The sequence below is a fragment of the Aotus nancymaae genome, unplaced genomic scaffold (assembly GCF_030222135.1).
Source record: "Aotus nancymaae isolate 86718 unplaced genomic scaffold, 86718_ANA_hifiasm-v0.15.2.pri h1tg000028l, whole genome shotgun sequence".
Classification (NCBI taxonomy): Eukaryota; Metazoa; Chordata; class Mammalia; order Primates; family Aotidae; genus Aotus; species Aotus nancymaae.
The window spans coordinates 38,653,537-38,680,678 of NW_026988441.1; the positions used below are offsets into that span (position 1 = coordinate 38,653,537).

The 27,142-nt window shown below is 46.8% G+C and overlaps 1 protein-coding gene and 1 non-coding gene across 3 annotated transcripts in view; both read left to right on the forward strand.

Annotated features, from left to right (window-relative positions):
* Positions 1-27,142, forward strand: part of SAFB2 (scaffold attachment factor B2) — a 35,842-nt gene that overhangs the window by 3,841 nt on the left and 4,859 nt on the right. For both annotated transcript variants that reach the window (XM_012435916.3, XM_064382031.1), the window contains exons 3-16: positions 3,105-3,169; positions 3,256-3,459; positions 5,931-5,993; positions 6,937-6,964; positions 7,867-8,377; positions 8,808-8,857; positions 9,385-9,485; positions 14,360-14,509; positions 14,600-14,712; positions 18,800-18,930; positions 20,180-20,271; positions 23,459-23,595; positions 25,084-25,371; positions 26,356-26,496. In XM_012435916.3, the coding sequence (XP_012291339.2) occupies positions 3,105-3,169; positions 3,256-3,459; positions 5,931-5,993; positions 6,937-6,964; positions 7,867-8,377; positions 8,808-8,857; positions 9,385-9,485; positions 14,360-14,509; positions 14,600-14,712; positions 18,800-18,930; positions 20,180-20,271; positions 23,459-23,595; positions 25,084-25,371; positions 26,356-26,496 (2,074 nt within the window). The remainder of the gene's footprint in view (positions 1-3,104; positions 3,170-3,255; positions 3,460-5,930; positions 5,994-6,936; positions 6,965-7,866; positions 8,378-8,807; positions 8,858-9,384; positions 9,486-14,359; positions 14,510-14,599; positions 14,713-18,799; positions 18,931-20,179; positions 20,272-23,458; positions 23,596-25,083; positions 25,372-26,355; positions 26,497-27,142) is intronic.
* Positions 1,589-1,729, forward strand: LOC135276906 (U4 spliceosomal RNA). The gene has a single exon (XR_010344456.1). It is a non-coding gene; the product is annotated as a U4 spliceosomal RNA (small nuclear RNA).

Below are 27,142 nucleotides of genomic sequence, written 5' to 3' on the forward strand. Positions count from 1 at the left end.
GCAGTGGCACGATTTTAGCTCATGGCAGCCTCTGCCTCCCGAGTAGCTGGGATTACAGGCACCCACCACCACGCCTGGCTAATTTTTTGTATTTTTTGATGAAATGAGGTTTCAACATGTTAGCTAGGCTGGTGTAGAACCCCTGGCATCAAGTGATCCTCCCACCTTGGCCTCCCAAAGTGCTGGGATTACAGGTGAGAGCCACCACATCTGGCCTAACAGGGATCATTTCTAGTGATCTTTACATCATTAGAAAAACTAAACTTTAGCTGAGTGCTTTGAAGACCTGCCTGAATGTCTAGATTAAAGCCTAAGTCAGTTCAAAACTACTTGGAGTTGGTGTTTTGTCAGGAAAGCTTGCGTGGTAATTATTTCATTGCTATAAAAAGAACATTTGTAGCCTCAGCTCTGCTGACGATTAGAAGGGCTTCTGGTCCCTTCCCATTCCTTTTTCAGAGAAGTAGCCAAGCCCAGAGAGCACAGGTCTTCAGGCAGAGCTCAGCCCCCTCAGGGCCCAGTCTTCCGCCATGAACCAGTGATGTTCTCTAGGTGTCGGGGCATGTAGCTGATGTATGAAGTGCAAGAGCTTTATGACTGTGTGGTTACAGTCAGGTCCCGTAATTACATATAACTGTTAGGTCAGGAGGAATTAACCAGCTGAGGTTTGTTTTGAGCACTATGCAGCAGCGTTCAAGGAGTCCAAAGTTGGACTAATTCTGGGAACTCACTAGTAACTGCTTCCATGCCAAAGCTGAAGTAGCCAGACTTGTTGAGGGAAAGCATCCTCGTTATAAACCAGCGTAAGAGTCTTCACCAAGATTGGGAGTCCTGGGCAACATTGTAGGTGGGTTTTAAAAAAATAAAACTTTGATTAAAAATTTAAGTTTTAGATGCCATGTGGGATTAAAGTTGGGTTTTCTTACATCTGTGTCCCTGACAGTGGCAGCTTTTCGTTGGCCCAGGTGCTGGGGATCGGGGTGTCGCCTGCCTATGACGCCGCATTAGTTTTTTGGTCAGCATTTCTCCTGTTTCCGTCCTATGTGGGCACTGCAGGCTACTATTTAGGGGCCTAGAAATTGGGTGCAATTACCAAACATTTTTAGACAACGTGTTTCAAAAGGATATGCTGTATTTAGATATAATGGGAAGTGGGACAGCTGAGTTTCAGAGTGCCAGCTCTGGAGTGCAACCAGATTCTCATGTGTCAAATGCGGATAATAAAACTGGCTAGCGTTGTTAGACGTCTTAAACGATAGACTGGAAAAAGCTAACGGTGTGTGACATGTAATTAAACTGCATTTCTTGAGGGATTATTGAAAACAGTGGTGAGGGAGACTCGAGATGTAGACCCTGCAGGTTTTTCATGTTTAATTTTCTTTTTAAAACAGTTTATGGAAGTAATACTTTTAGATAATTTGGAAAATGTAAAAGTGTGCACGTGAAAATAAAATTCTTTCTAATCTTCCCCCTGAGTATTTTAACTACCGTTGATGATTATCTTGGCCATATCCACTTGGATTTTATAAACATATCCTGACACTTGCGTGTATACAGATAGACACTAGCTTTTCAGAAAAGTACATGTTTTAGCTTTGCACAGTGGCAGTATTGTAGCCAATGAAGTTTATTCGAGGCATGGTTATTGCTAATTGAAAACTTTTCCCATTACCCCTCCTAGATGACTTGAAATATAGTCGGCATTGGCAATTTTTGACAGCCTCTATGGAGACTGAATAAAAAATAAAAAAGAACAATATATCTTTTTTTAATGTTTGAGTTTTCTTTGTGGGGGTGTGTGTGTGTGAGAGATACGGTCTTACTCGGTTGCCCAGGCTGGAATGCAGTGGCATGATCACTGCAGCCTTAAGCTTCCAGGCTCAGAGCATCCTCCCTCATCGTCGCCAGTAGTTGGGACTACAGGTGCATGACACCACGCCTGGCTAATTTTTGTATTTTTTGTGGAGATGAGGTCTCACTGTGTTGCCTGAGCTGGCCTCTTAACTCCTGGGCTCAAGCAGTCCACCTGCCTTAGCCTCCCCAAATGCTGGGATTACAGGCGTGCCCACACTGGGCATTTTTTTGCTTCATTAAATATTCTTTAAAAACATAAATTTTTTAAATATCGTGAGACATTGGATGGTGTCCCACAGGTTTCTCAGCGTTGGCACTCTTGACAGTTTGGACGAATACTTCTCTATGGTTGGAGAGTATCCTGTGCATTGTAGGGTCGTGACCAGTGTGACTAGCTACCGATGCTAATGGCATTCCTCCAAGTCTTGACAGCCAAGAATGTCTCCAGACATTGACAACCGTTCCTCCTGGTTGTGAACCACATCGGAGTGAAAATGTGCCATAATTTGATTCCCTTTTGGGTGTTTAGCAGGTGTAATAGACAGATATCTATGTTTCAGACTCCTTGTCAGACATTCTAAGACTCGAATTCCTGGAACAAAGGATATGCACATTTTTAAGGTTTTTGATACCTACGGAGACTCAGGTTTATTCTCAAGGTTTCCACTCTTGATTCCCTCCAGCTTCCTTTTGCAATACCTAACAGAATTCTACCAAATAGTTATTTTATGGTCGCAAAACCCAGGATGATTCTTGACTTTATGGCAGCCTTTGCCTTTTTGGCTTGGGGGGAAAAACAAGTTCTTGAGTTGAAGAATGACAAAGGCCTATTTGAAATGGGTGGAATAGAACCAGCAAATCAGTAACTCAGTATGTTATTTTATGTTGCATTCTTTGGTTACTAGATGGATATTGCATTTTTTTGTTGGTTTGTTGAAAATGCCTGTTTTTATCCTTTGCTCATTTTTTTGTGATCTTTTTCTTAGGTTTGGAGTGTTTTTGAAATATTTGGAAACTTTCAGAATTTTATGGAAAATCAGATTACTCTGATAATCTAGCAGGAATCCTAGATTTTCGTGTCCCTGTTGATGACTTACTTAGAACACCAATTGAGACAAAATTATGCATGACAGGAGAGGGGAGACTTTTAGTTTCTCTTATAATGTGTTGTATTCTAAGATTGAAATCTATTCTGCATAAACTGTGAGGTAGAACTTGAGTGCTTTCTGATTGGACAATTATTCTGTAATTAGGACTGAAGATGGAGGAGGAAGGCACAGAGGATAACGGCCTGGAGGACGATTCCAGAGACGGGCAGGTAAGTAACGCCAGGGTGGAGATGACAAGCAGCAGCTCTGTGTCCTGGTCCAGGTGGTCGTTGATGCCTCTACTTCCTCTTTACAGGAGGACGTGGAAGCGAGTCTGGAGAACCTGCAGAATATGGGCATGATGGACATTAGTGTGCTAGACGAGACTGAAGTGGAGAATAGCAGTGCTCCAGATTTTGGGGCGGATGGCGCGGACGGCATGCTCGATTCCTTTTGTGATAGTAAAGAATACGTGGCTGCACAGCTGAGACAACTCCCGGCTCAGCTCCCAGAGCATGCTGTAGGTAACTTGGAGACACGGCGGGATGTGCCCATAGCCCCGAGGCACCCTGGCGCTTGCGTGCTGCTCATGTGAGGGAGAACACAGCTAAATCACCATGAACACATAGTTTGGTGTCTAAACCCTGGTGTTGAACCGTGTCCATTTAAATGCTGCATAGGTCAGGGATTAACAGCTTTTCTGTAGTACTAGGGAATGTTTTTATAATTGTCTGGGAGAGACTTTCAAAGCATGCGATAAGTCATAAAATAGAAAGCTCTGACATACTTAAAAGATTTTTCTTTTTTGAGATGGGAGCTCACTGTTACCCAAGGCAGCCTTCAACTCTTGGGCTCCAGGGGTCCTTGTGACTTAGCCTCCTGAGTAGATGGGATTATTGGCACAGGCCAGAGTGCCCAGCTAGTTTTTCCCTTTTAAAAAATAGTTTTAAGAAACAAAAATGGTTTGTTTATTTATTCAGAGACAGCAGGCTGTGCAGGCTGGAGTGCAGTGGTGTGATCGTAACTCAGTGCAGCCTCAGCCTCCCAGGTTCAAGCAATCCTCCTGCATACCTGAGACTACACAGCAAACCACCATCCCCAGCTAATTAAAAAAAATTTTTTTTTTAGAGGTAGGATCTCACTAGGTTACCCAGGTTGATCTTGAACCCCAATCCTCCTGCCTCAGCCTCCCAAAGTGCTGCGATTATAGGTGTGGTCCACCACTCCCCGGCTCACAAATGGTTTCTAATTTCATCATGTAGATATTCCTGTTAATGTCGTGTGTGTGTGTGTGTGTGTGTGTGTGTGTGTGTGTGTTTGTTTTGCTTTTTCTTGAGACAGAGTCTTGCTCTGTTGCTTAGGCTGGAGTGCAGTGGCAAGATCTCGGCTTACTACATGCAACCTCCACCTCCTGGGTTCAAGCAATTCTCCTGCCTCAGCTTCCTGAGTAGCCAGAATTACAGGTGTGTGCGACCACACCTGGCTATTTATTTATTTATTTTTTTTGAGACGGAATCTCGCTCTGTCGCTAGTCTAGAGTGCAGTGGCGTGATCTCTGCTCACTGCATCCTCTACCTCTCGGGTTCAAGCAATTCTCCTATGTCAGCCTCCTGAGTAGCTGGGACTACAGGTGTGTGCCACCACGCCCAGCTAATTTTTTATATTTTTAGTGGAGTCGGGGTTTCACCATGTTGGCCAGGATGATCTTGAATCTCCTGACCTTGTGATCCACCCGCCTCAGCCTCCCAAAGTGCTGGGATTACAGACGTAAGCCACTGCGCCAACCCACCCAGCTAACTTTTTTTATTTTTGGTAGAGATGGCGTTTCATCATGTTGGCCAGGCTGGTCTCAAACTCCTGACATCAAGTAATCCACCCACCTTGGCCTCCCAAAGTACTGGAATTCCAGGCGTGAGCCACCCACCCGGCCTGTTAACGTTGTTTTAAGCAAGGTTAGGCAGCTATATTAAAAGATGTAAAGTACAGTGAAGACAAGTGCCAACCCTGCTCCCCAAAGGGACCGACTATGAGCATCCTTGTATGTGTTTGTTAGGGCTTTCCCAGCTTTTCACTTCTGGTGTTTTGGTGTAGAGCTCTCTGGTGGGGCTGTTCAAATACCACAAGCAGTCACTGTCTTCGATCTGATTGTCCTTTTAATCTGACTGATGTCAGGTGCCCAGTGGGTGGTTTTATTTCCCTAAGGCATTGCAGCTTTCAGCTTAGGGGTGGAAATGCCCCCGTAGGACTGAACCTTAAATCTTAGGGTCAAAAGTCACCTCCAAATTAACCGTCGTTTGCCCTAGTGTAGCACAGAGCAACTGATTTGTCTCATTTCTCAGCCTGACACTGCTGTGTGCTAACCGTTTTCAGAGTGTGTGCTTCCTGGGTAACGAGGCATCTAAGTCATGGGTTCAAATCTAGAAAAGGAAAAAATAATAAAATATGTGGGAGTGGACTTTTTGTGTTTCACTTAAAAAGGGCTTCAAATTTAGTAAACTTAGAGATAACTTTTCTTTTGTTTGGCATACAGTAAAGAGAGCAAATGACCAAGTGAGATGTTTGTTTTTAATAAAGTAGGCTAGGAGAAAGTGCCCAGTTAGTGTTACCTTAAGAGTATTCCTACCGGGTGAAATTGGAGGAGTGCCGAATGTATCATTTTGAGTTCTGCTTTGGAAATCCTGTAACTGGGGAGTATGTGTTAATCACCAGTACTTAGAAACTGCCTGGGAAATTCATTCATCCATTCACCCGATACAGACAGGGCATACCCACCTGCAAGCCACTCCAGAGACGCTGGCGGAGCGGAGTCCTTGAATGCGTGTTCTGGTGGAGAGGGAGGTGCTGAACTGAATGACCCATTAGTAGACTTGCAGATGGCAAAAGGTGCCATGAAGGAAATAAACACACAAGTCGCCTAGAAAGTAGTGAGGTATTGGCCGTGGTTTTCACAGCTCCAGTCTCCACAAAGTAATCTTCCATTTTGTTTTTCAGGTGGATGGGGAACGATTTGAGAACACTTTGGAAACTTCATCGTTGGACTTCAAAGTAACTCCGGTAAGTTACCATCTGATTCTGCATCACTGGAAATTTTAAATGAGTGGTTGATTTTCCGTAGGAAAAGGGCAGTGTGTACGTATATAGAAATGACTAAATACTGTGCTGGATGCAGGGGTTAAGAGGTTAGCAAACCAGAAGCAGTCTGAGGACTGGCAGTCTAGCAGGGGCAGGGGTATAAAACCAAGTACGTCACCAGAAGGGGAAGAGAAGTGTGATGAGGGAGCAGTTCAGGGCGTTGGGTTCAGGAGTGCCTGGAAGTCTTCCTAGGGGAAGTTGTGTTTGAATTGAGCCGATGGTAGGTTGGGAGTTAGCCGTTGGGAGTTGGCCGGCTGAAGAAGGAAAGAATAATTTTTAGCAGAAGGTGTAGGCGGCAGCTCTGAGGCAGAAGAGAGAGGGCAGCACACAGGGTTGGGGAGAAGCCAGAGGTCTTGGTGCACAGCAGCTGGGTTCACCTCACCGAGTCTGGGCCACCAGAAGGATTGGACCTATTGTCCTAAGTGAGCCAGATGTTGGAAGAGGTTTTCAGCGGAGTAGAGGGATCATTTTGTTATAACGGGTTTTGGTTACAAATAAGTTTTTAGGAGAAGTTTTTTTTTCTTAAATTCACTGTGACCTCTCCTCTGACCAGGGGGTCTTTGGCAGCTGCAGCAGCCACTAGGTCAACTCGGTCATGGGGTGAGTGGTGTGGCAGTGTAGGTCCCAGACTCGGGAAATGGACGAGCTGAGTATTACCACTAGGGACCTGATGTTAATAGAGAAACTGGCAAAATGAGCTGGTTTTCATCAAGTTATTGTAGGAGGGAATACATTTTTTTGAGAGGAGAAAGTTTTGTGGAAACAGGCATTTATTCACAGATGATTGAAAACTGTATTTGCTGGGGAAATGTGTTTGTCCCGTGTTTAAAGTGACTTGTGGATTTGCTTTTTCTTTTTTAAATAGGATATTGAAGAACCTCTTTTGGAGCCAGGTACTGATAAGAGAAACACGACACTTATGGTTTGAAAGTTTTCACACAATTATTTTAAAGCTGTCTATATTTTAAGCTGTGTTATGATCTTGTAAATTACTCTTAATGGTGGACAATCCAGATCATACAAGGATCAGAGATTGGAAACCCATTCGTATCACCAGATCTGTAGAAGAGCCATTCTGGCTTCTTGAGGTCAAACACGTTTGGTGCAATGTAGTGATTATTTTCATCTCTAACCACGTAGAGTGGCGTTTAATTCCCCCCTTCCCATGATTCCTCCATGTGTTTCTACACATGAAACAGATCTTGTGATATTTTGCTGCAGTCGTTTTGATTAACGCAGTTAAGGCAGGATAAAGCTGTTGTCAGGGCACTTACCACCTGAGAAGTGACTGGATTCCAGAAGAGGAAACAGAGTTTCTTCATGAAAATTGTCAACTACTATTCCCCTTCCGGACTGCGTTTACCTCCCACCGTCAGAAGAGATTCTGATTCCCATGTTGGACTGTTCTGTTAAATGAAATTCAAAGAAATTTGGAAAGTGAGTTGTCATTGAATGATGATTACATTCGGTTCAGCACTGTGGACATTGGAAAATCAGAAGACCCAGACTTGAACAAAAACTCGAAGAAGACTGTCGAGAAGCAGCCGCGTGGTTGTAGGTGTTTAAATCTGTGGGGGCCTTTTCTCTTCCGTGTAGCGTAGAGGCTTACCTAGAGGCGGTCACAGCGCAGGTAGTGTAACCAGTGTAACTTTGTGTACCCGCGGGTTTTCCAATCTCTGTGTAGCTAGCAGTTCTCTTCGTGTTAGTGTGGCAGCCGTGCCAGTTCCACATTTGTGATTGCTTTATTTCCCTGGTAATTAAACCTTGTGCCATTCTATTCCTGTTAAATCCGTAGAAAATGAGAAAATACTCGACATTTTGGGGGAAACTTGTAAATCTGAGCCAGTAAAAGAAGAAAATTCCGAGCTGGAGCAGCCATTTGCACAGGACACAAGTAGCGTGGGGCCAGACAGAAAGCTTGCGGAGGAAGAGGACCTATTTGACAGCGCCCATCCGGAGGAGGGTGATTTAGATTTGGCCAGCGAGTCAACAGCACACGCTCAGTCGAGCAAGGCAGACAGCCTGTTAGCGGTAGTGAAAAGGGAGCCCGTGGAGCAGCCAGGCGATGGCGAGAGGACGGACTGTGAACCTGTAGGGCTAGAGCCAGCAGTTGAGCAGAGTAGTGCGGCCTCCGAGCTCACGGAGGCCTCTAGCGAGGAGTTCGCGGAAGCGCCCACGGAAGCCCCAAGCCCCGAAGCCAGAGATAGCAAAGAAGACGGGAGGAAGTTTGATTTTGAAGCTTGTAATGAAGTTCCTCCGGCTCCTAAAGAGTCCTCAACCAGTGAGGGCGCTGATCAGAAAATGAGGTTTGTTTTTTCTCAGTTTTAGACCAGACGCTATCTCCTTTTCATTGGTCATTTAATGACACACATAAGCTGTTTTTTCTGCAATTGGCCAGCCAGACTGACGAAATTGTAGTTTTGCTCCTAAAGAATGTTTTATTTCTCTTTGTGTATTTTTAATGTGTGATTCAATTCCTTTGCTTTTTCTCAACCTACCATGGTTGTGTTCTTAAATTGTTAATCGTTACCTTCAGCTAAATCGAATTGATTTTTATCAATCTGACATTGTATTTTTGGCGTCAGATTTTCCAATATAAGCTTGCAGAGGTGCCTGTTAAAATTTTATTTCAGACTAATTTTCTGGTAGGTATTCAGTTTTAGCACATAATCATATTTTTAGTTTTGTTCTCTTTCGTTTTTTTCCTGTATGAGTAACATTAACTTTTGTCTCTAGCTCTTTTAAGGAAGAAAAAGATATAAAGCCAGTCATTAAAGATGAAAAAGGTATGCTTTAACTTATGCGGTAGGAGCCATGTATGGATCCCTTATTTTGGGAGGAGGGGACTGGAGATAGCCATGCTCTGGACCCAGTCATTTAATTGTTTTGTTACGGGCTACTGGAATGAACCACCTAGTGGTTTCTTGAGAGACTAGTTTAGAAGTTCACAAGCATCTGCACTGTACGTTTCTGTTGTGGTTGTCGCTTATGCGATAGTAAAAAGGAACAATTCTGCCCGTTGAAGAATGTTTCAGGGATTTTTAGAGACTGCTCTCTTTTGAGATCTGATCATCAAAAGACATTTCAGTTCATAACTGACATGGGCATGATTATTCCTTGAGTAAGGAAACTCAGTTTTTGCTGTCCAGATTTTCAGCCTTCTGTGTGTTGGCATGTATGTGTGCATTAAATTGAGTCAGAACAGTTGGGATTGGGCGGCATTAGGGTTTTCTAAGAGGGTTGTGATCTTAAGAATGGTCGTGTTTCCTGTTAGGCCTTGAGATGATGCCTAAGACTCTCCCTCTCGTGCCAGGTCGGGTCGGCAGCAGTTCTGGTCGCAACCTGTGGGTCAGTGGGCTGTCCTCCACAACACGAGCTACGGATCTGAAGAACCTTTTCAGCAAGTACGGGAAGGTATGCCTTCCCTCGCCGCACACCATTCACTGTGATTCAGAGTTCAAAAGGAAGCTGTGCCGGGCACGGTGTTTCACTGCTATAATCCCAGCAGTTAGGGAGGCTGAGGCAGGAAAATTGCTGCCCAGCAGTTCAAGACCAACCTGGGCAACATAGGAAGACCTTGTCTCCAAAAAATCAAACCACAACAATGCTCGCCCAGTCTTGTGCAGTGCGCCTTGTTTCCTGACGTAGAGTAACCAGGGTGCCAAGCGGGGCAGGTGATTGGTCCTAACACAGCAGTGCTCAGAACAGCTGTATATAAACAGCTTCTGTCTCAGTGTTCTTGTGGTTCCTTCTAGCTGGTCTCAAAGAGACTGATAGTCTTTTGTCCTATGCTTAAAGCTGACATGCTGAGTTTTTTCCCTTAAGAATAAGTTGGGAGGCTGAGGTGGGTGGATCACCTGAAGTCAGGAGTTTGAGACTAGCCTGGCCAATGTGGTGAAACCCTATCTACTAAAAATACAAAACAATTAGGTGGTCACGTGGCAGGCGCCTGTAGTCCCAGCTACTCAGGAAGCTGAGGCAGGAGAATCACTTGAACCTGGGAGGCAGAGGTTGCAGTGAGCCGAGATTGCACCACTGCACTCCAGCCTGGGTAATTGAGGTGGGCAATTTAAAATGATTCCACTCTTTGGAGTTAATTAATGTAATATATATATATATATATATATATATTTTTTTTTTTTTTGAGACTGAGTCTCACTCTGTTGCCCAAGCTGCAGTGCAGTCATGTGATCTGGGCTCACTGCAACTGTAACTTCCACCTTCCAGGTTCAAGGGATTCTCAGGCCTCTGCTTCTTGAGTAGCCAGGATTACAGGTACCTGCTACCACGCCAGGCTAATTTTTGTTATTTTCAGTAGAAACAGTGTTTCACCATGTTGGCCAGGCTGGTCTCAAACTCCTGACCTATGTGATCTGCCTGTTTGGCCTCCCAAAGTGCTGGAATTACAGATATGAGCCTTCGCACCTAGCGAAGAGTCTTCCGATAAGCAGGTGGCACTGCCCTGGTCTCCTGGATGCCCCTGAGTAGTGGTTTTTGAGGGAGAAGGCTCAGTACCACTTAGTGTCTGGAAGGTGCTCTGATTCCAGGCAGAGTGGGGCCTGTGTGATGCAGCTTTCTGGCTGTCAAAGGCATTCCTTTGTCTAGGTCTGTGACATCTGATCAGGTGTTGGTTAATGTTTCATTGCTTAAGAAGCAGACAGGATCTAGAGAAAGCATTGTGTTAAATTTTTTCTGACATTGTGTGTTCAAGAAGGGCTTAGGAAATTCTTATAGCTGTAAACCTGTTTATTCAGTTGTCCTGTTGACTTCATTCAGACACTGATGATTAAACAGAAGCAGATGGATGTGTGGTCACTGTCCTCACAGATTTTTTTATTCTAGGGGGAAAAAGACAATTTAAGAAAGAAACACGATGTGTTGTGATGAGCATGTTGAGAAAGGTTAGAGCTCACCATTAGTGTGTGGGGGAGACTGTTTAGATTGGGGAGGTGACTCAGCAGACCTCACTGAAGAAGTGACATTTCAGCCGTGGCGCGAGTGATAGCGTTGGCCTTGCCCGTGGGGCTCAGATTTGGACAAAAACAGGAGGACAGGAAGGCCCAGAGGGGCAGGACACTGCTTGGCTACTTGACTGAAGCATGCAGAGGCTGCTGTGACAAGCTCCAGGGTGGAGGGCAAAGCCCAGGGGTGGGGACATACAAGCTTAGCATCGTGCCTGCTCTCATTTGGGTTTTGTCTATCGTCAGAAGAGATGTCCTCATAAGAGTGATTAATTTTATGGAGGATGACCCCATCATTGGCCCAGCAACCTGACCTTGAGAGGGAAGAAAACAGAGCTTCAACTCTCATATGGGAACTGGCATCTGTGTTTCGGCAGAGTCTCCTGACCCGTTGGCCCTGGACAGATTCAGGCAGAGCCTCGATTCCTCCATTTGTGTGGTCAAAACCCCAGGACATTAGAGTTTGATGGGAACCTCGAGCCCGTAGGTTCCACCTTGTCGTTTCTCAGTTGGGGCCATGAGGTCCAGAGAATGGGGGATGCCTTACTCAGATTGACCCACTGAGTCAGAGATGGGTCACAGAGCAGGACCCTGTGTCTCAGGGAAACATTTACTCCATGCACCAGTAGTGGTAGGGTTGGTGTTAAATCTGCTATCTTGCTGTCTGTTTTCTGTTCATAATGTTTGCTCATTGATTTCTTTTTCCCATTTATCTGCCTTTTTGTGGGTCGAGTCCTTTTTATGTCTGATGGCTTATTTGCTGTAACTCTGTGTTGTGGTTTACTGGCTGCTTGTAGGATGAGAGTACGCATCTTCCCTTACAGTCTGCCTGCAAGTGGTGCTCTGCTGGTTTCAGCGTAGTGCAAGAACTCTGTGGGAATATGCTTGCATTTCCCCTCCCGTCGATCTTTGTGATGTTACACAGTTTACTTCTCTTTAAGAAGGAACCCATTATTGGCTTTCACTTGTTGTGGTTTGGTTTTTTTGCTTTGAACATTTATCTTTTTTTTTTTTTTTTTGAGTCGGAATCTCACTCTGTCGCCCAGGCTGGAGTGCAGTGGTGCGATCTCGGCTCACGGTAACTTCTGCCTCCCGAGTTCAAGTGATTCTCCTGCCTCAGCCTCCTGAGTAGCTGGGATTACAGGTGCGCGCCACCATGCCCAGCTAATTTTTGTATTTTTAGTAGAGACGGGGTTTCACCGTGTTGGGCAGGCTAGTCTTGAACTCCTGACCTCATGATCCGCCCACCTCAGCCTCCTAAAGTGCTGGGATTACAGGCATGAGCCACCGCACCCAGCCTAAACAGTTATCTTTTAAAGAGATGCAGAAATGATGGGAAAAATTATGTTCACCTCGCCAGGTGCTCTTCATTGCTTTTTGTTGTACAGTCGGAGATCATCTTCCTCATGAAGGACTTGAACGTTTCTTGTAGTTGGGAGTTGCTGATGATGCGTTGTTTCTTTTGCATGTCAGGAAAAGTCTTTCCTTTGCCTTTATTTTGAAATAAATTTTTTCTGGGTATAGAATTCTAGGTTAACTTAATCTTTGTTTCTTCGGTTCCCAGTTTTTCTGTTTCCTCTGGCTGCTTTTAAGTTTCTTGGTTTTTGTTTGTTTGTTTGTTTTGTTTTCCCTTAGAGACAGGATCTTGCTGTGTCGCTCAGGCTGGAGTGCAGTGATGCTCACTGGCTGCTTCGACCTCCTGGCTCAAGCGATCCTCCTGCCTCTGCCTCCTGAGTAGCTGAGACCACAGGCACGCACCACCATGCGCAGCTCATTTTTGAAATTTTTGATAGAGATGTGGTTCCTCTGTGTTGCCCAGGTTGGTTTTGAACACCTGGTCTCTAGCGATCTACCCACCTTGGCTTTCCAAAGTGCTGGGATTACAGACATGAGCCACTCTGCCCAGCCTGTGCCTGGTAATTTTTTACTGGATATTGTGAATTGTATTTTGTTGGTGCTAGTTACGCTTGTATCTGTACAAATACCCTTGAGCTTTTTTCTGGTACACAGCTAAGGTACTTGACACACTTTGGTCCTTGTGAGGCTTTTACGCTTTGTAAGTCAGAGCCAGAGTAGCCTTCAGTTTGGGCTGATTTTGTCTCACCACTGGGTAGTGCCTTCTGAGTAGTTCTGATGCCGCTTGAATTACCAGCCTTTCCACCCTGGCTATCGGGAAGAGCAAACCATCTGTGGCCCTGAGTATACCCCCACCCCCCAGTGATTGTTCCCTCTGCTGCTTATGGGTAGCACTGTCCCAGCCTCTGGTTTCCTCGCACACATGTGCACTGGGTGAGAGGAGCCCTTTGTGGGTCTCTTCAGCTCTCTGTGTGGCTGTGTCCTCTCTGTACTTAGTTCTGTGAACTCTCTCTGCCTTGGTCTCAGAATCTCAGTGCTATCTTACCCTGCCCCCACAGTCCTCCGACTCATGGCCTGGGAAGTCCAAGCAGCCAGCAGGAGTTAGTCAGGGAGCTCTCAGGGATCGCTGTCCCAGGCAGCCTGATGTCCAGGATCTGAAAATCATTGTTGATTACATTTCATCCCGTTGTTAGCTGTTTCAGGCATGAAGACAGTGCTTAGTTCTCCCGTCTTGGCCAGAAGTGGAAGTCCTTTCCCCCATGGGAACATTCATCACAGTCCACGTCCTTGTCAGAGCTTTTCCCAAGTCCAGCTGGCATGGATGGGTGCATTTCTAAGTAGCCCTACAGCTGTTTGTGGGCACAGTGGAAATAGAGAAAAATATGTCTTTGGGTAGGGCTTTTGGTTATTAGTTGTGAGTAATGAAGTTTAATGGTCTTGCAACCTCGCATGTTTGTGTGCTTCCATTATGATAACTGATCTTGTATCAAAAATAATTGTATTTGGTGGCTGGGTGCAGTGGCTCACTCCTGTATTCCCAGCACTTTGGGAGGTTGACTTGGGTAGATCACTTGAGGTCAGGAGTTGGAGACCAGGCTGGCCAACATGGAGAAACACCATCTCTACTAAAAACACAAAAATTAGCCAGGCATGGTGTAGTGTGTACCTGTAATCCCACGTACTCAGGAGGCTGAGGCAGGAGAATCTCTTGAACCCGAGAGGCAGAGGTTGTGGTGAGCCGAGATCACGACACTTCACTCCAGCCTGAGTGACAGAGCAAGACTGTCGCAACAAAAAAGCAATTGTATTTGGATAGGTCAGGATTGATTAGAACCAATTCAGTAACGAATAATGGAAAACTAAATGTGGAGAGGTGAAAAATAGTGAAAATGATTCTGATTGTCAGGTAATAACTTTAGCGAGTTGTGTGCTCATTTGTATGAGAGAGTAAGAGTGCCCTTTTTCATGAAGGTTGTCGGGGCCAAAGTGGTAACGAATGCCCGCAGCCCGGGGGCTCGATGCTATGGATTCGTCACCATGTCGACATCTGACGAGGCGACCAAGTGTATCAGCCATCTTCACAGAACTGAGTTGCATGGACGAATGATCTCTGTAGAGAAGGTGAGGCAGTTGTCGTCTGTGGTGACTCGCAAATGGAGTTTCCAAGTGAGACTTGGGCCACACATCATTTCTGTCTGTATTATATTTTAGGCCAAAAATGAACCTGCTGGGAAAAAGCTGTCCGACAGAAAAGAGTGCGAAGTGAAGAAGGAAAAATTATCGAGTGTCGACAGACATCATTCTGTGGAGATCAAAATTGAAAAGTAACGTGGTTTTTCAAACCTTTCTTGGAATCCCCGGGAGGAGGGCGAGGGCAGGCGCTGTGGGCCTTGAAAACCACGCACCTGTCCCCACCTCTACACATGTAGCCTTGCCAGATTCCTGTTTGAGTCTTCGCTGATTTTTGTATTTTGCTGCCACCTCAGTATTCAGCTTTTATTTACTTATTTTTTGGAGACAGCAACTCACTCTGTTGGTCTGGCTGGAGTGCAGTGGCACTGCAGTCTCCACCTTTCAGGCTCAAGTGTTTCTGCCGCTTCAGCCTCCCAAGTAACCGGGACTGCAGGCACACGCTACCAAGCCAGGCTAATTTTAGCATTTTTTGTAGAAACGCAGTTTCACCATGTTGCCAAGACTGGTCTCAAACTCCTGAGCTCATGTGATCTGCCCACCTTGGCCTCTCAAAATGCTGGGATTACAGATGTGAGCCACCACGCCTGGCCAGTCTTCAGCTTTCTGTTTAAAGCTCTTTAATGAAGTAGCCTGTGTCTTTAAAAAGTGGATACAGATGATCTTCAGTGTGTATTTGTGTCCTGATAGTAGCCTTTTGAAGAAATAGTACACACAAAATGAAAGTATGTGTACCTGCTATTTTTTATGTCCTTTTCCATATTCTGGTTCATCGTATAGCCTCTCAGACCTTGGAATCATTTCCTCATCCACGTTGATTTTCATACAGTTCTCACTTACTAATCACAGCAACTATCAGGAACCCAGTTTTTCAAAGATAAAGCATCATCCAAATGTATGTAGTGTGATCTAGTGTTGCAGTAAATGACCTTGAGCTTGTGGTTGGTGCTGTGTCTGACAGATGGCAAGCATTGCTGTGTTTACTTCAAAATTAAAAATATCCCAAGGCACCCTTTGAGTTCATGGTGGCACCCTGGGGTACCTTGGCATAGTAGTTGGGAACCATGGGTCTGAGGTTCTATTTTTATAAAGGGGTGATTTATATCTTTAATCAAAATGGAGGTAGGGACAGACCTTTCAAGGCAGGTGAGGCTTATTGATATTTTTAGTACAGTTACTGGCTTGTTTTGAGAAGGTAGATTTCGGTGGTATGTCTGATCATGGCGATGTCTCAAGGCTGAGTGTCTGCATTGAGTTTACATTGTCAACACAGTTTAGATGGTAAACATGTCTGTGGACACAGTTGAACTGGGTTTTTGAAGATGTAATTACAAATTTACATCATGGCCAAATTGGAATTATTATTTTATTTGTTTGTTTGTTTATCTTGAGACGGAGTCTTTCTCTGTCACCCAGGCTGTAGTGCAGTGCTGTGATGTTGGCTCACTGCAGCCTCCCCCTCCCAGGTTCAAGGGATTCTGCTACGTCAGCCTCCTGAGTAGCTAGGACTACAGGTGTGCGCCACCACACCTAGCTAAATTTTTGTATTTTTAGTAGAGACAGGGTTTCACCATGTTAGCCAGGATGGTCTCGATGTCCTAACCTCGTGATCCACCCACCTCGGCCACCCAAAGTGCTGGGATTACAGGTGTGAGCATCCGCACCCGGCTGGAATTAGTATTTTTAAAAAACATTTTACTTTTTGAGATGGGTCACCCAGGCTGGAGTGCATTGACGCAGTCATGGCTCACTACAGCCTCGACCTCCCAAGCCTATGATCCTCCCACCTCAACGTCCTGAGTAGCTGGGGCTACAGGCTTGGGTCAACACTCCCAGGTAATTTAAAAAATTTTGATAGAGACAAGGTCTTGCTCTTTTGCTCAAACGATCTTCCCACCTTGGCTCCACAAGCAAAAGACTGGGAGTATAGGTGTGAGCCACTGTACCTGGCCCCAAATTGAAATTAATAGGCCCCTGAGTAGTGGGTATCAGATGAGCCTTCATGAACTTGTGGATAAGACCCCTAATTTAACCAGCAACTTCAAAAAGATGTATCCCATCAGCATTGCTAGGAAAAAAAAAAGTCTGTATTGGTGAAAGATAGGGACTGTTGCAGGTTTACAATATTCTTGGTATCTTGCATGTGTTTCATTCATTGCTTTTCTGTATTTGTGGGAAAGGTGGTGATAATGAGCTAACATTATAGGGTGGCCCTGTGGCAAGCATCAGGAATGCAGCCACTTACTGGGTCCTTGCGGTAGCCCTGTGAGGCAGGTGCTCTGTAAAGGAGAGGGCAAAGGCCTAGAGAGGGGAGCGCGGCCGCCTGAGGTCGCTGGGAAATGGCAAGGCTGGGATTCAACCCATGAAAGTTACCTGGAGCCTCATGGCTCTTAACTGGGTATGAACTTAAGATCTTTAAGACCAAACTGTGTGCAGATTGTTTGCCTAGGAGGCTGAGCATTTTAAAATTTGTTTTGACCTTGTTTTTTTTTTTTCCCAAATAATTAGCCTTCATTAGCCTTCCCTTCCATTTGAAGGATTTCTAGATTTAGTGGTCGGCCTTGTGAAATAGAGAAGCTTTCCAAAGAGGGGAAGAAGAGGCTTAGTTTTGCCATCTTGGATGAGTAGCAGTTTTTATACAGTTGTTATACAGAAAGCACATGTAAATGTCAGGTGTGATTCCAACACCCAGCGGTGATACTTTTTGGTGGATATCTCTCCAGTCTTTTTTCCAGCATTTATATTTATCTACTAGAGGGAAAGCAGATGAATAAATCTGTGCAGCAGGGGAAAGGAGTTGACACTTTTTATTCCCTCTGAGTTCTGCCTCGGAATCTAAAGACTCCTCTTTTTTTTTTTTTTTTTTTTAAAGACAGAATCTTGCTCTGTCTCAAATTTTTTTTTTCTGTATTTTGTATTTTTTTGTATTTTTTGTAGAGATGGGGTTTCACCATATTGGCCAGGCTGGTCTCGAACTCCTGACCTTGTGATCTGACTACTTCAGCCTCCCAAAGTGCTGGGATTACACGAGTGAGCCACCACGCCTGGCCTAATGACCCTTCTTTAAAGCATACCTTGAAGTGACAAAAGCAAGCTGTAGAGAAGTGTATGAAGTATGGCCTGGTTCATGTCACTCCTAAGACACTGTATAAAACACCATGTAGATCACTGAAGTCAGGCGGACCCAGTGATTCACAGTAAGGCCACCCTGGTGGTTGTCACAGGGATGAGGGAATGGAGATGAGATGATTTACAATAGTAAGTTCTGGGATGTACCATTAATTGGTATGGTACGTGTGTTTAAAATTTTTCTCAAAATGAGTATTATTAAAAAAAAAAAAAAAAAAGACAACTCCATGATGTAGAGGTTGAGGAGGGCAGGAGGAGACAGGGCCATCTGAGAGGCTTCCTTGGCGTGGCTGGAGCTCTGCCAGGTGCCCCACCTGGGTCAGTGGTGAGGGAGAGGCCAACAGGTGCTTGCTCGAGGGCCCTGCAGGGGTCCGACTTTTCCTGCCTGGATCCTGGCACGTGGTTGGTGTTGAGTCAGTGTGCAGTTTAATGGCCTGAGACAGACGGCATTAGGGAATGTGGCAGCTGCGTTTGAGTGACAAAGATGATTTATTTCACTGCTTAGAAGAAAGTTTGCCTTTGGTTGAAATGGCACTGACACTTTCCTGTATTCACTGGTGCGTCACACGTCATTTTAACTCCCTAAAAGTATGCAGCAGTTACCGGTCGAGGGGTGTTGGCTGCACAGGTGAATAGCCTACTGCTCTGTGCAGCGGGGGCTTGGCGTCCTGTCACCGTGCCTCCATCCTGTCTACGTTGGATGGTGAAGAAATGCTTTTCCCTGTAAAACTTATTAACAGTGTTCCACACGTACATGATGAAACATTTAAAATAAACCTTTTAGAAGTGTTCTCATGTAGTTGGCATGTTTCTCGTGTACACTTGCACACCGGTCTTGCATGCTGGGCTGTCTGACATTTTGGAAACGCATCCCTAGGAACCTCCAGTTTCATTGTGCAAATAATAAAAGTGGGAATACAGCCTGTATCTAAAGAGGAATATTATTGTTACCATGGTTTTCATATCATTTTTCCCACCGAATTGCTGCCGGGGTGATGTGTTTGTGTGGACATCTGAGTATGTGTGAGTGAGGCTCTGGGTGACTCTTACAGAGTCTTGGGAACTTAAATTTGTAACCATATTTTTAAATAGAACCATAATTAAGAAGGAAGAGAAGATTGAGAAGAAGGAGGAAAAAAAGCCTGAAGACATTAAAAAGGAAGAAAAAGACCAGGATGAGCTGAAACCCGAACCTACAAATCGGTCTAGAGTCACCAAATCAGGTGATGAGAGCCTTTCAAGTGCTGGTGGAACGGGAAGGCCTAGCACGGGTGGTGCGTAGGTGGGGTTCCGAGGGAAGGTGGGGTTCCGAGGGAAGGTGAGGATGGCAAGCTCTGGTGACCTGGCTGTGTTTCACTGTTCATATGTTGCTGTTAAACAAGAGCCTGTTGATGAAATGATGATGTTTCCATACATCAGGAATCCAGAAGTACTTGGGATGGGCTCATCTGTATTGCTGAACTCAGCCGCCTGAGTTCTGGCTTTTTCAGGGCCTTTGGCTGGATATAATGTGGGATTTGCAAGAGTGAGTTGTCCAAGTTTCTTGTAACTAACCTGATGCTATTCTGCAGGTGTGCAGTCAAGTTTTTCCCACGTTATGTTAAAGCTGGAGGTGGTAAAAATACAGAGAAAATGGAAACCTCCAAGCATCTGTTGAAGTGGTTGTATTTGGACGATGCCACTTCTGTTGTCGTTTTATAAAAGTTCATTGTGCTCTACACCTTTGAATCTCTGTGAGACTCTCAGAATGTTTCATGGCAAAAAAAATAAACCAACTCCACCTCCCCCATCAAGGAAGAAAAAAACAGAAACAAAACCCAACCATCTGGAGCATTGAAATTTGGTACAGCACATTACAAGCTGGATCTTAAGCGCTCGGGCTAATTTACCCCGAGTCTCATGAGGAACATGTCTTTAAAATGTTCCTCAAGTATTATAAATCTCCCCAAATAAGTCATTGTTCCAGCGGTTAGAGCCTGGTGGTTCTGTCGTCAGGAGAGAGAATTGGTTTGGAAGCCTTTATTGCTGGAGATGAATGGGGGGAAGCCCACCCGTCTGGCAAGGCACTTGCTCAGAGATGCAGTGTGATTCTGAGCACGGGCCGCATACTGTGGATCTTCACAGAATGTCAGGGAGGAGTGACAGCATAGACTGGCTCCAGAGCTGTGCAGGTTCAGTGTGGAGGGTCACAGGCTCTGCAGCATGGCTGTGCTTGTGTGCCTGGTGCTGGTTTAAGCTGTAGGATGGGAACAGGTCCCTGTAGTGTAGAGACCTGTGAGGGTGCCCCAGCTATGCTGTACCCGTGTTACCCTGTTGCTCATAGTAGATGAGAAAGAGAGGCTCCCAAGGCTAGTGTCAGTCACCTGACTCATGCCTTGTGTGTCCAAAGCCCAGGGTCTTCAGAGTGCTGTTTACTGCAGGAAGTCGGGGTGGCCACAGGTTTTGATAGATTGCTGTTTTATTTTCCTGAAGGAAGCAGAGGGATGGAGCGGACGGTCGTGATGGATAAATCGAAAGGAGAGCCCGTCATTAGCGTGAAAACCACCAGCAGGTCCAAAGAGAGAGTGAGTATTGCTTCCACCATCTCAGAGCCAACTGTTTGTTACTGTGGCTCCACGACCCGTTTGATTCGCATTATGAAAATGACACTGTTGGGCCTTTAAAATCTTAAGAGTTCTTTAAAGTTTGTAGGAGGTGTGATCATTGTGTGGATTGCAGATACAGACACACGAGTGAGTTCAGGTGCTTTCTGCAGAGCAGCGCCCGTTGTGTTTGCTTCCCTCCATGTGCTGGGCCTGCATTGCTCCTGTCTGGGATGTGCTGCCTTCTGACAGAGCACTGGTTCACATGGTAGCTCACCGTAGGCTGGGACGGGCCAGACCCAGGCTCTTCAAGCTGGAAGGCAGGTCCTACCCTTTGGTTGACTTAGCAGGTTATATTGATTTTCTAGTCTTCTATCAAATTAACCAAAAAGATAGAGACCAGTCTAGGACAGAGTGTCAGTCATGTTACCAGATCAGGAGCTTCACCTTTCAAGTTGTGCACACAGCTGGACAAAAGAGCATCTCCTTTGCCTTTTCCACTCTGCTTCCCAGCTGCAGGTTCTAGCCAAGATGTTCATGAGATAACAGTGCTTTTTTAGTGAGTGGAGAGTTCACTCTATTCAGCCAGGAGCACTTTGTGTTGTTAAGACTTTTTTTTTTTTTTTGAGAGAGAGTCTTGCTGTGTTGCCCAGGCTGGAGTGCAGTGGTGTGATCTCGGCTCACGGCAACCACCGCCTTCAGGGTTCAAGCGACTCTCCTGCCTCAGCCTCTTGAGTAACTGGTATTATAAGCATGTGCCACGACACCCGGCTAATTTTTGTACTTTTAGTAGAGACGAGAGATTACAGGTGTGAGCCACCTAAGACTTAGTTTTTAAAATGAACTTTTGGATTTTATAAAGCATAAGTTCCTAACGTAATTTTCCACATGAAAAATCATAAAATACAGAGAAATCTAGAGTAGAACACTGAAAAGGACCCATAATCTTATTCCTATGTAACTGTGATGTTGAAAATAAATAGTGACAGCATGTGCGTGATGAGAACAATCAGGTCGGCTCAGGGAGATACCGCGCAGGCGCACTGAAGCCTCCGCACGTCCGCTTGGCTCCTTGGCTTCCTCTTCGCATACACATCCCGTGCGCGTGCCGTGGGGCCACAGGCGGAGGCTGTGCTGGAGCTCACTTTTTCTGTGTAATACGCCTTGGAGGTCTCTAAACAGAGACATGGTTTGGCCCTCTTCCTTTTTCCTTTTTTGTCTTTTAGCTTTTACATGTATTTTTTATTTTATGGATAATATTCACTTATTAAAAAAATAAAGGGTGGGGGTGTTTCACTTCGTTGCTCAGCCTGGCTTCAAGTGATTCTCTCGCCTTGACCTCCCAAACTTGCTGGATTATAGTGTGAGCTGCTACCCCAGCCTCTTTCAGCTTTTAAATTTTGAAATAAAGGGCTGTTCAGAAAGGTTGTGGAGGAGACTTAAATCTCCTGGGTTGTTGCACATGCCAGGTTGCTGGTAAGTGGCTAAGCTGGCCTGAGAACCCAAGAGTCCTTTGTGGGCACTGTTGCCTGCTGTGCTGCCCGCTGTGCAGTGCAGTGCTGTGTGGGCATCTGTCCCCTTCTCACTCCACTGCAGGGTGTGTAAGACATCTGCCCGTCTCATGGGCAAGGCATGCCATCCAAGTGATGGGTGATGTGTGTCTCCCATGTGTGCACCCCTTTCTCCCCAGCCTGCTTTTTTTTAATAACTAGTGGAATGTCTCACCTTGGCCTTTGCCTGTCTTTCTCTTGGGTTGCTTTTCATTGCTCTTTCTTTTTCTCCTGTGGGAGCTAAGTAGGAAAATAAGCTGAGTACCTTTTTAAAAATGTCCTTTCCCAGGTCCCTGCCCCAAAGATTCTGTCTGGATCAACAGGAGGCCTCAGGTTCTGTGTTGTTTAAAAGCTTCCTGGGAAGGTCCGATGATGTGTGGCCAGTTTTGGTGAGGCCTTGGAGAACCTTGGAAATGGGAGTCAGCTATTACAGTTTTGAGCTTTATCCCACCAATAGAAGATCATGAATGTAGGCTGGGTGTGGTGATTCACGCCTGTAATCCCAGCACTTTGGGAGGATGAGGCAGGTGGATCACTTGAGCTCAGGAATTTACCAGCCTGGGCAACACGGCAAAACCCTGTCTCTACAAAAATACAGAAATTAGCCAGGCTTGGTGGTGTGCACCTGTGGTGCCAGCTTCCCAGAAGGCTGAGGTGGGAGGATCACTTGAGCCTGCAGTGAGCCGTGATTGCACCACTGCACTCCGGCCTGGACAACAGAACAAGACTGGGTGTCAAAAAAACACAAAAACCTACAAAAAATAAATTACAGAAGTTGGTGATTAGTGTTCCGTACCTTACTACGTACACTGTTTTTGCATTAAAGCCTTTTTTTTTTTTTTTGAGATGGAGTCTCACTTTGTCGCCCAGGCTGGAGTGCAGTGGCTCGATCTTGGCTCACTGCAACCTCTGCCTCCTGGGTTCAAGCAATTCTTCTGTCTCAGCCTTCTGAGTAGCTGGGATTACAGGTGTGCACCACCATGCCTGGCTAATTTTTGTATCGTTAGTAGAGACTGGGTTTCTCCATGTTGGTCAAGCTGGTCTCGAACTCCTGACCTCGTGATCCACCCGCCTCTGCCTCCCAAAGTGCTTGGATTACAGGCTTGAGCCGCTGCGCACAGCCTGGCATATTCTCTTTAGTGCTATTTGCTTGAGTCCTGAGCCAGCAGTTGAGATGTGAAACATGCAGTCTGCCCTCCAGCTGTCCAAACAGCTGGCCTAACTGCTGTCCTGTTCTGAACTAATGGCCGCAGTAGCCCTGTGCGGATGTGCCCCATGGCGCTGAGAGGCCTAGGTTTGCTTTAGATTACGTGAGTCCTTGGCTGTGCTATGCTAGAAAACCCGTGCCTATAGGTTTTCTGAGGTGTGGGCCAACCTCTTCACTTCCATGAATGCCTCCTGACATCTGAAAGCAGGATTCTGGCTTAAGCAGCAAAATGCAGACTTGGAGGAAGCAACCTATGCCTGGCCTCTGGTCTACAGACCACAGCCTTCTGTCTACACCATGAAGGGTGTAGGGCCAGAGAATCTTAGTCTCATCCACAGTCGCATACTGAATTTCCATTGTGTATGTGTTGCAATCATTTTCCTGACATTAATAAACCAGTTTTGGTAAACAGAGCTCCAAGAGTCAGGATCGCAAATCAGAAAGCAAAGAAAAGAGAGACATCTTGTCGTTTGATAAAATCAAAGAACAAAGGGAGAGAGAGCGCCAGAGGCAGCGGGAACGGGAGATCCGAGAAACGGAGAGGAGGCGGTGAGTGGAGCTAAGTGGAGTGGTGGGCTGGTGGCTTCCACTCAGGGCGGTTGTCCTTCCCCCAGCTGTACTTGGAGTGAGGAGTCTGTGTGCCAGAGAGCCAATGCCTGGCCAGTGGGTGTCTTGTGCTTCGCTTGAGTCCTTGAGGCAGGGACCAGCTCCTGTTCACATGTGACCCGCCAGACATGCCAGGTGGTATGGAAGTCATCAAAGGGCCAGGTGCAGTGACTCACACCTGAAATCCCAGCACTTTGGGAGGCCAGGGCCAGAGGATCACTTGAAGCCAGGAGTTCAAGACCATCCTAGGCAACATAGCGAGACCCCACCTCTACAAAATATTTAAAAACTATCTGGGCTTGGTGACGTACCTTGTAGTCCCAGCTACTGAGGAGGTTGAGGTGGGAGGGTGGCCTGAGCCCAGAAGCTCAAGGCTGCAGTGAGCCGTGATCGCACGACTACTCTAGACTCGGTGACAGTGAGACCCTATCTCTTAAATAGAAAAGAGATAAAGTCATCGAAGCCCGTTACAGTAGATGGGGTTTGGTCGTGTTGCCAGGCTGATCTTAAACTTCTGGGCCCGAGCGATCCTCCTGCGCCCGCCTCCCTAAGTTCTGGATTACAGGCTGAGCCTTCTGCTGGCTCCAAGCCCATTTCCGCCCCTCTCTGGTGTTGGGCCTTGGCCTGTGTGGAAAGCCCAGCCAGGTCTGGTGTTGGTGGCAGACTCTGGGTGCTGAGGCCTCGGCCTTCCCTGCTGGAACCTCTCACATAATAAGATCAGAAACTGCAAGGAGAGTCCAGTTGTTATTTTGCCACGGCTCCATTCTGGGCTGTGGTCTCGAAGGCGTTTTGTCCCTCTGCCTTGACATTCGGCCGTTTCATGTCTCAATGCCTGGCTTCTCTTGTCACTTTTCCTCAAATATTGCTCAGTAAAGCAAAAGCTGTGCTCATAGCATTTGGAAAAGTGTTCTCGAGTGAACCTGGAAATGCTGCCAGCTGTGCTGCCTTTTCTTTTCTTTTTTTTTTTTTTTGAGACAGAGTTTCACTCTTGTTACCCAGGCTGGAGTGCAATGGAGCGATCTCGGCGCACCGCAGCCTCTGCCTCTTGGGTTCAAGCAATTCTCCTGCCTCGGCCTCCCGAGTAGCTGGGACTACAGGCGTGCGCCACCATGCCCAGCTAATTTTTGTATTTTTAGTAGAGATGGGGTTTCACCCTGCTGACCAGGATGATCTCGATCTCTTGACCTCGTGATCCACCCGCCTCGGCCTCCCAAAGTGCTGGGATTATAGGCGTGAGCCACCACGCCCGGCTGCCTTTTCTTTTTTTAAGGTAACTTTCTTAAATGAGGTAACCCCTGCACGCGCAGCGCTAGGGAAGCCGGATAGGCTTTTGGACCCTTTTCTGCTTCCCGTTGACACCCAGTTTCGGTGCGGGCTTCCTCCATGGAGGCTTATGCAGGGAGTTCAGGGCAGCATTACTTGTCCCGGCAGGGAGCGTGAGCAGCGGGAGCGGGAGCAACGCCTTGAGGCCTTCCATGAGCGGAAGGAGAAGGCGCGGCTGCAGCGGGAGCGCTTGCAGCTCGAGTGCCAGCGCCAGCGTTTGGAGCGGGAGCGCATGGAGCGGGAGCGGCTAGAGCGCGAGCGCATGCGCGTGGAGCGGGAACGCAGGAAGGAGCAGGAGCGCATCCACCGGGAGCGCGAGGAGCTGCGGCGCCAGCAGGAGCAGCTGCGCTACGAGCAGGAGCGGCGGCCCGGGCGGAGGCCCTACGACCTCGACCGGTGAGTCCCGCCCAGAGCGTGGGCAGGACGGAGGCCTGCATGGCAGCGGTGTTCATCCTTCCAGCAGAACAGCGGCTTCCCTCCTGTCCCAGTCAGTGGGGAGAATGAAATTTGATATGCAGCAGGCGCCCTGGGGACGCCCTGCAGATCTCACTGGCTGCTGCAGGTTTATTAGTTCACTGTCAGCACCGGAGGCTGTGTTCTCTTTTCGCCATCTTGAGTTATTCTAGGAGTCCTGATGGCTGCCGCTTGCTCAACGGTTTGTGATGCTTTTCCTCTCCAGTTCCCCGTGGAGCATTCACTGTTCTGTCTTGCGAGACAACTGAGCGCCCATTAGGCCCGAGTTGGCCACCACTGTCTCTGCTGGTCTCATGTGTCCTTCTAGACGGAAAGGCAGTAAAGGAAATTGCCTCTGGTTTAGAAAGTAGGTTTATTGGTCTCTAGCTACCCTGAACGGCTTCATCGACAGTCACCCGTCACCCCACTCTCCGTGAGCCTAGTTTTCTGGTAAAAATCAGGAAGATGATAATTGGATGCCGTCTGGAGCTGCGTGTAGTTCACTATCACCCGGTCCAATTCCCTTTGCTTTTGCAAAAAACTCAGAGGGACATTCAGGTTCCTGCAGGAGGCAGGGAAAGTAAAAATGTGGCAACTCCAATGCCATTTCAGAAGAATCAGATAGTTCTTTTCACTTGCATTTGTGTTCATGAGGGGGATCAAGGTATTAACAGCCTCACGAGACAATGAGCTCACAGCGGTGCTCCTCTCGGGACTGTTGGATGAGAATACAAGTGTGCCTCTCCACTGTTTGGGGGTTTTAATTTGTCAAATCAAAGCAGTGATGATCGAATCTTAGCCCTGCAGGACGTTTTAGACGATACTGGGTCTGGGGAGAGAGCTCCCCTCCCCACCTCCACCTCCTTCCTTTTTCCTCCTCCTTTTTCATAAATGAAATTTGCTTTCTTTCAAAATAAAAACCAACAGACGAGATGATGCCTACTGGCCAGAAGGAAAGCGTGTGGCGATGGAGGACAGATACCGCGCCGACTTTCCCCGGCCTGATCACCGTTTCCACGACTTTGATCATCGAGACCGGGGCCAGTACCAGGACCACACCATCGACAGGTCAGTGGTTCCGTCCCCTCCTGCAGCCACAGTCATTCGGGACGCCGGGGTATCCAGCTGACCTGGTTCTCAGCCCAGCGCAGGGGTTCCTGTGTTCTCTGAAGCCTCGTTTACTTCTGAGAGCCACAGTGGGTGACTGTGACCTTGCACAGAACATGAGTGTGTTGCTGGAATTGGCAGCCTCTTACAGAATCCCCAGCTTGCCTCATAGGAAGGCATCTCAGAACTCATTCCTTCTGCCGACCTCTTTTTCGCTGGTGGGCCAGGAGGGTTCTGAGCCCAGGCCCCCCACAGCGAGTTCTCTTGTGAGGCAGCAGTGTTTGTCAGCACAACCTGGTTCTGGGTTTCATAGCTTCCTGCGGGCCTCCATAGCTGCTCCCTCTCTCCCCCATCCCTCCCATGGAGCTGGGAAGGACTTGGGGTGGGGCCTGGGCCAGCCTCCTTGTTGGTGCAGCTGAGGAAGCCGGTATAGAGGGGAGGTGCGACCTGAGGCATTCTGGGGCTGCGTGGGGCCTGGACAACCAGCAGAGCTTCCTGCTTGCGGGAGCTACCAGAGAATTAATTGATGGAGGATGTGCAGAATTTCTCATGAGGCCTGCTTTGCATTTTGAGGGTCTGGGTGGGTTTTTCAGCCTTTTGTAATGAG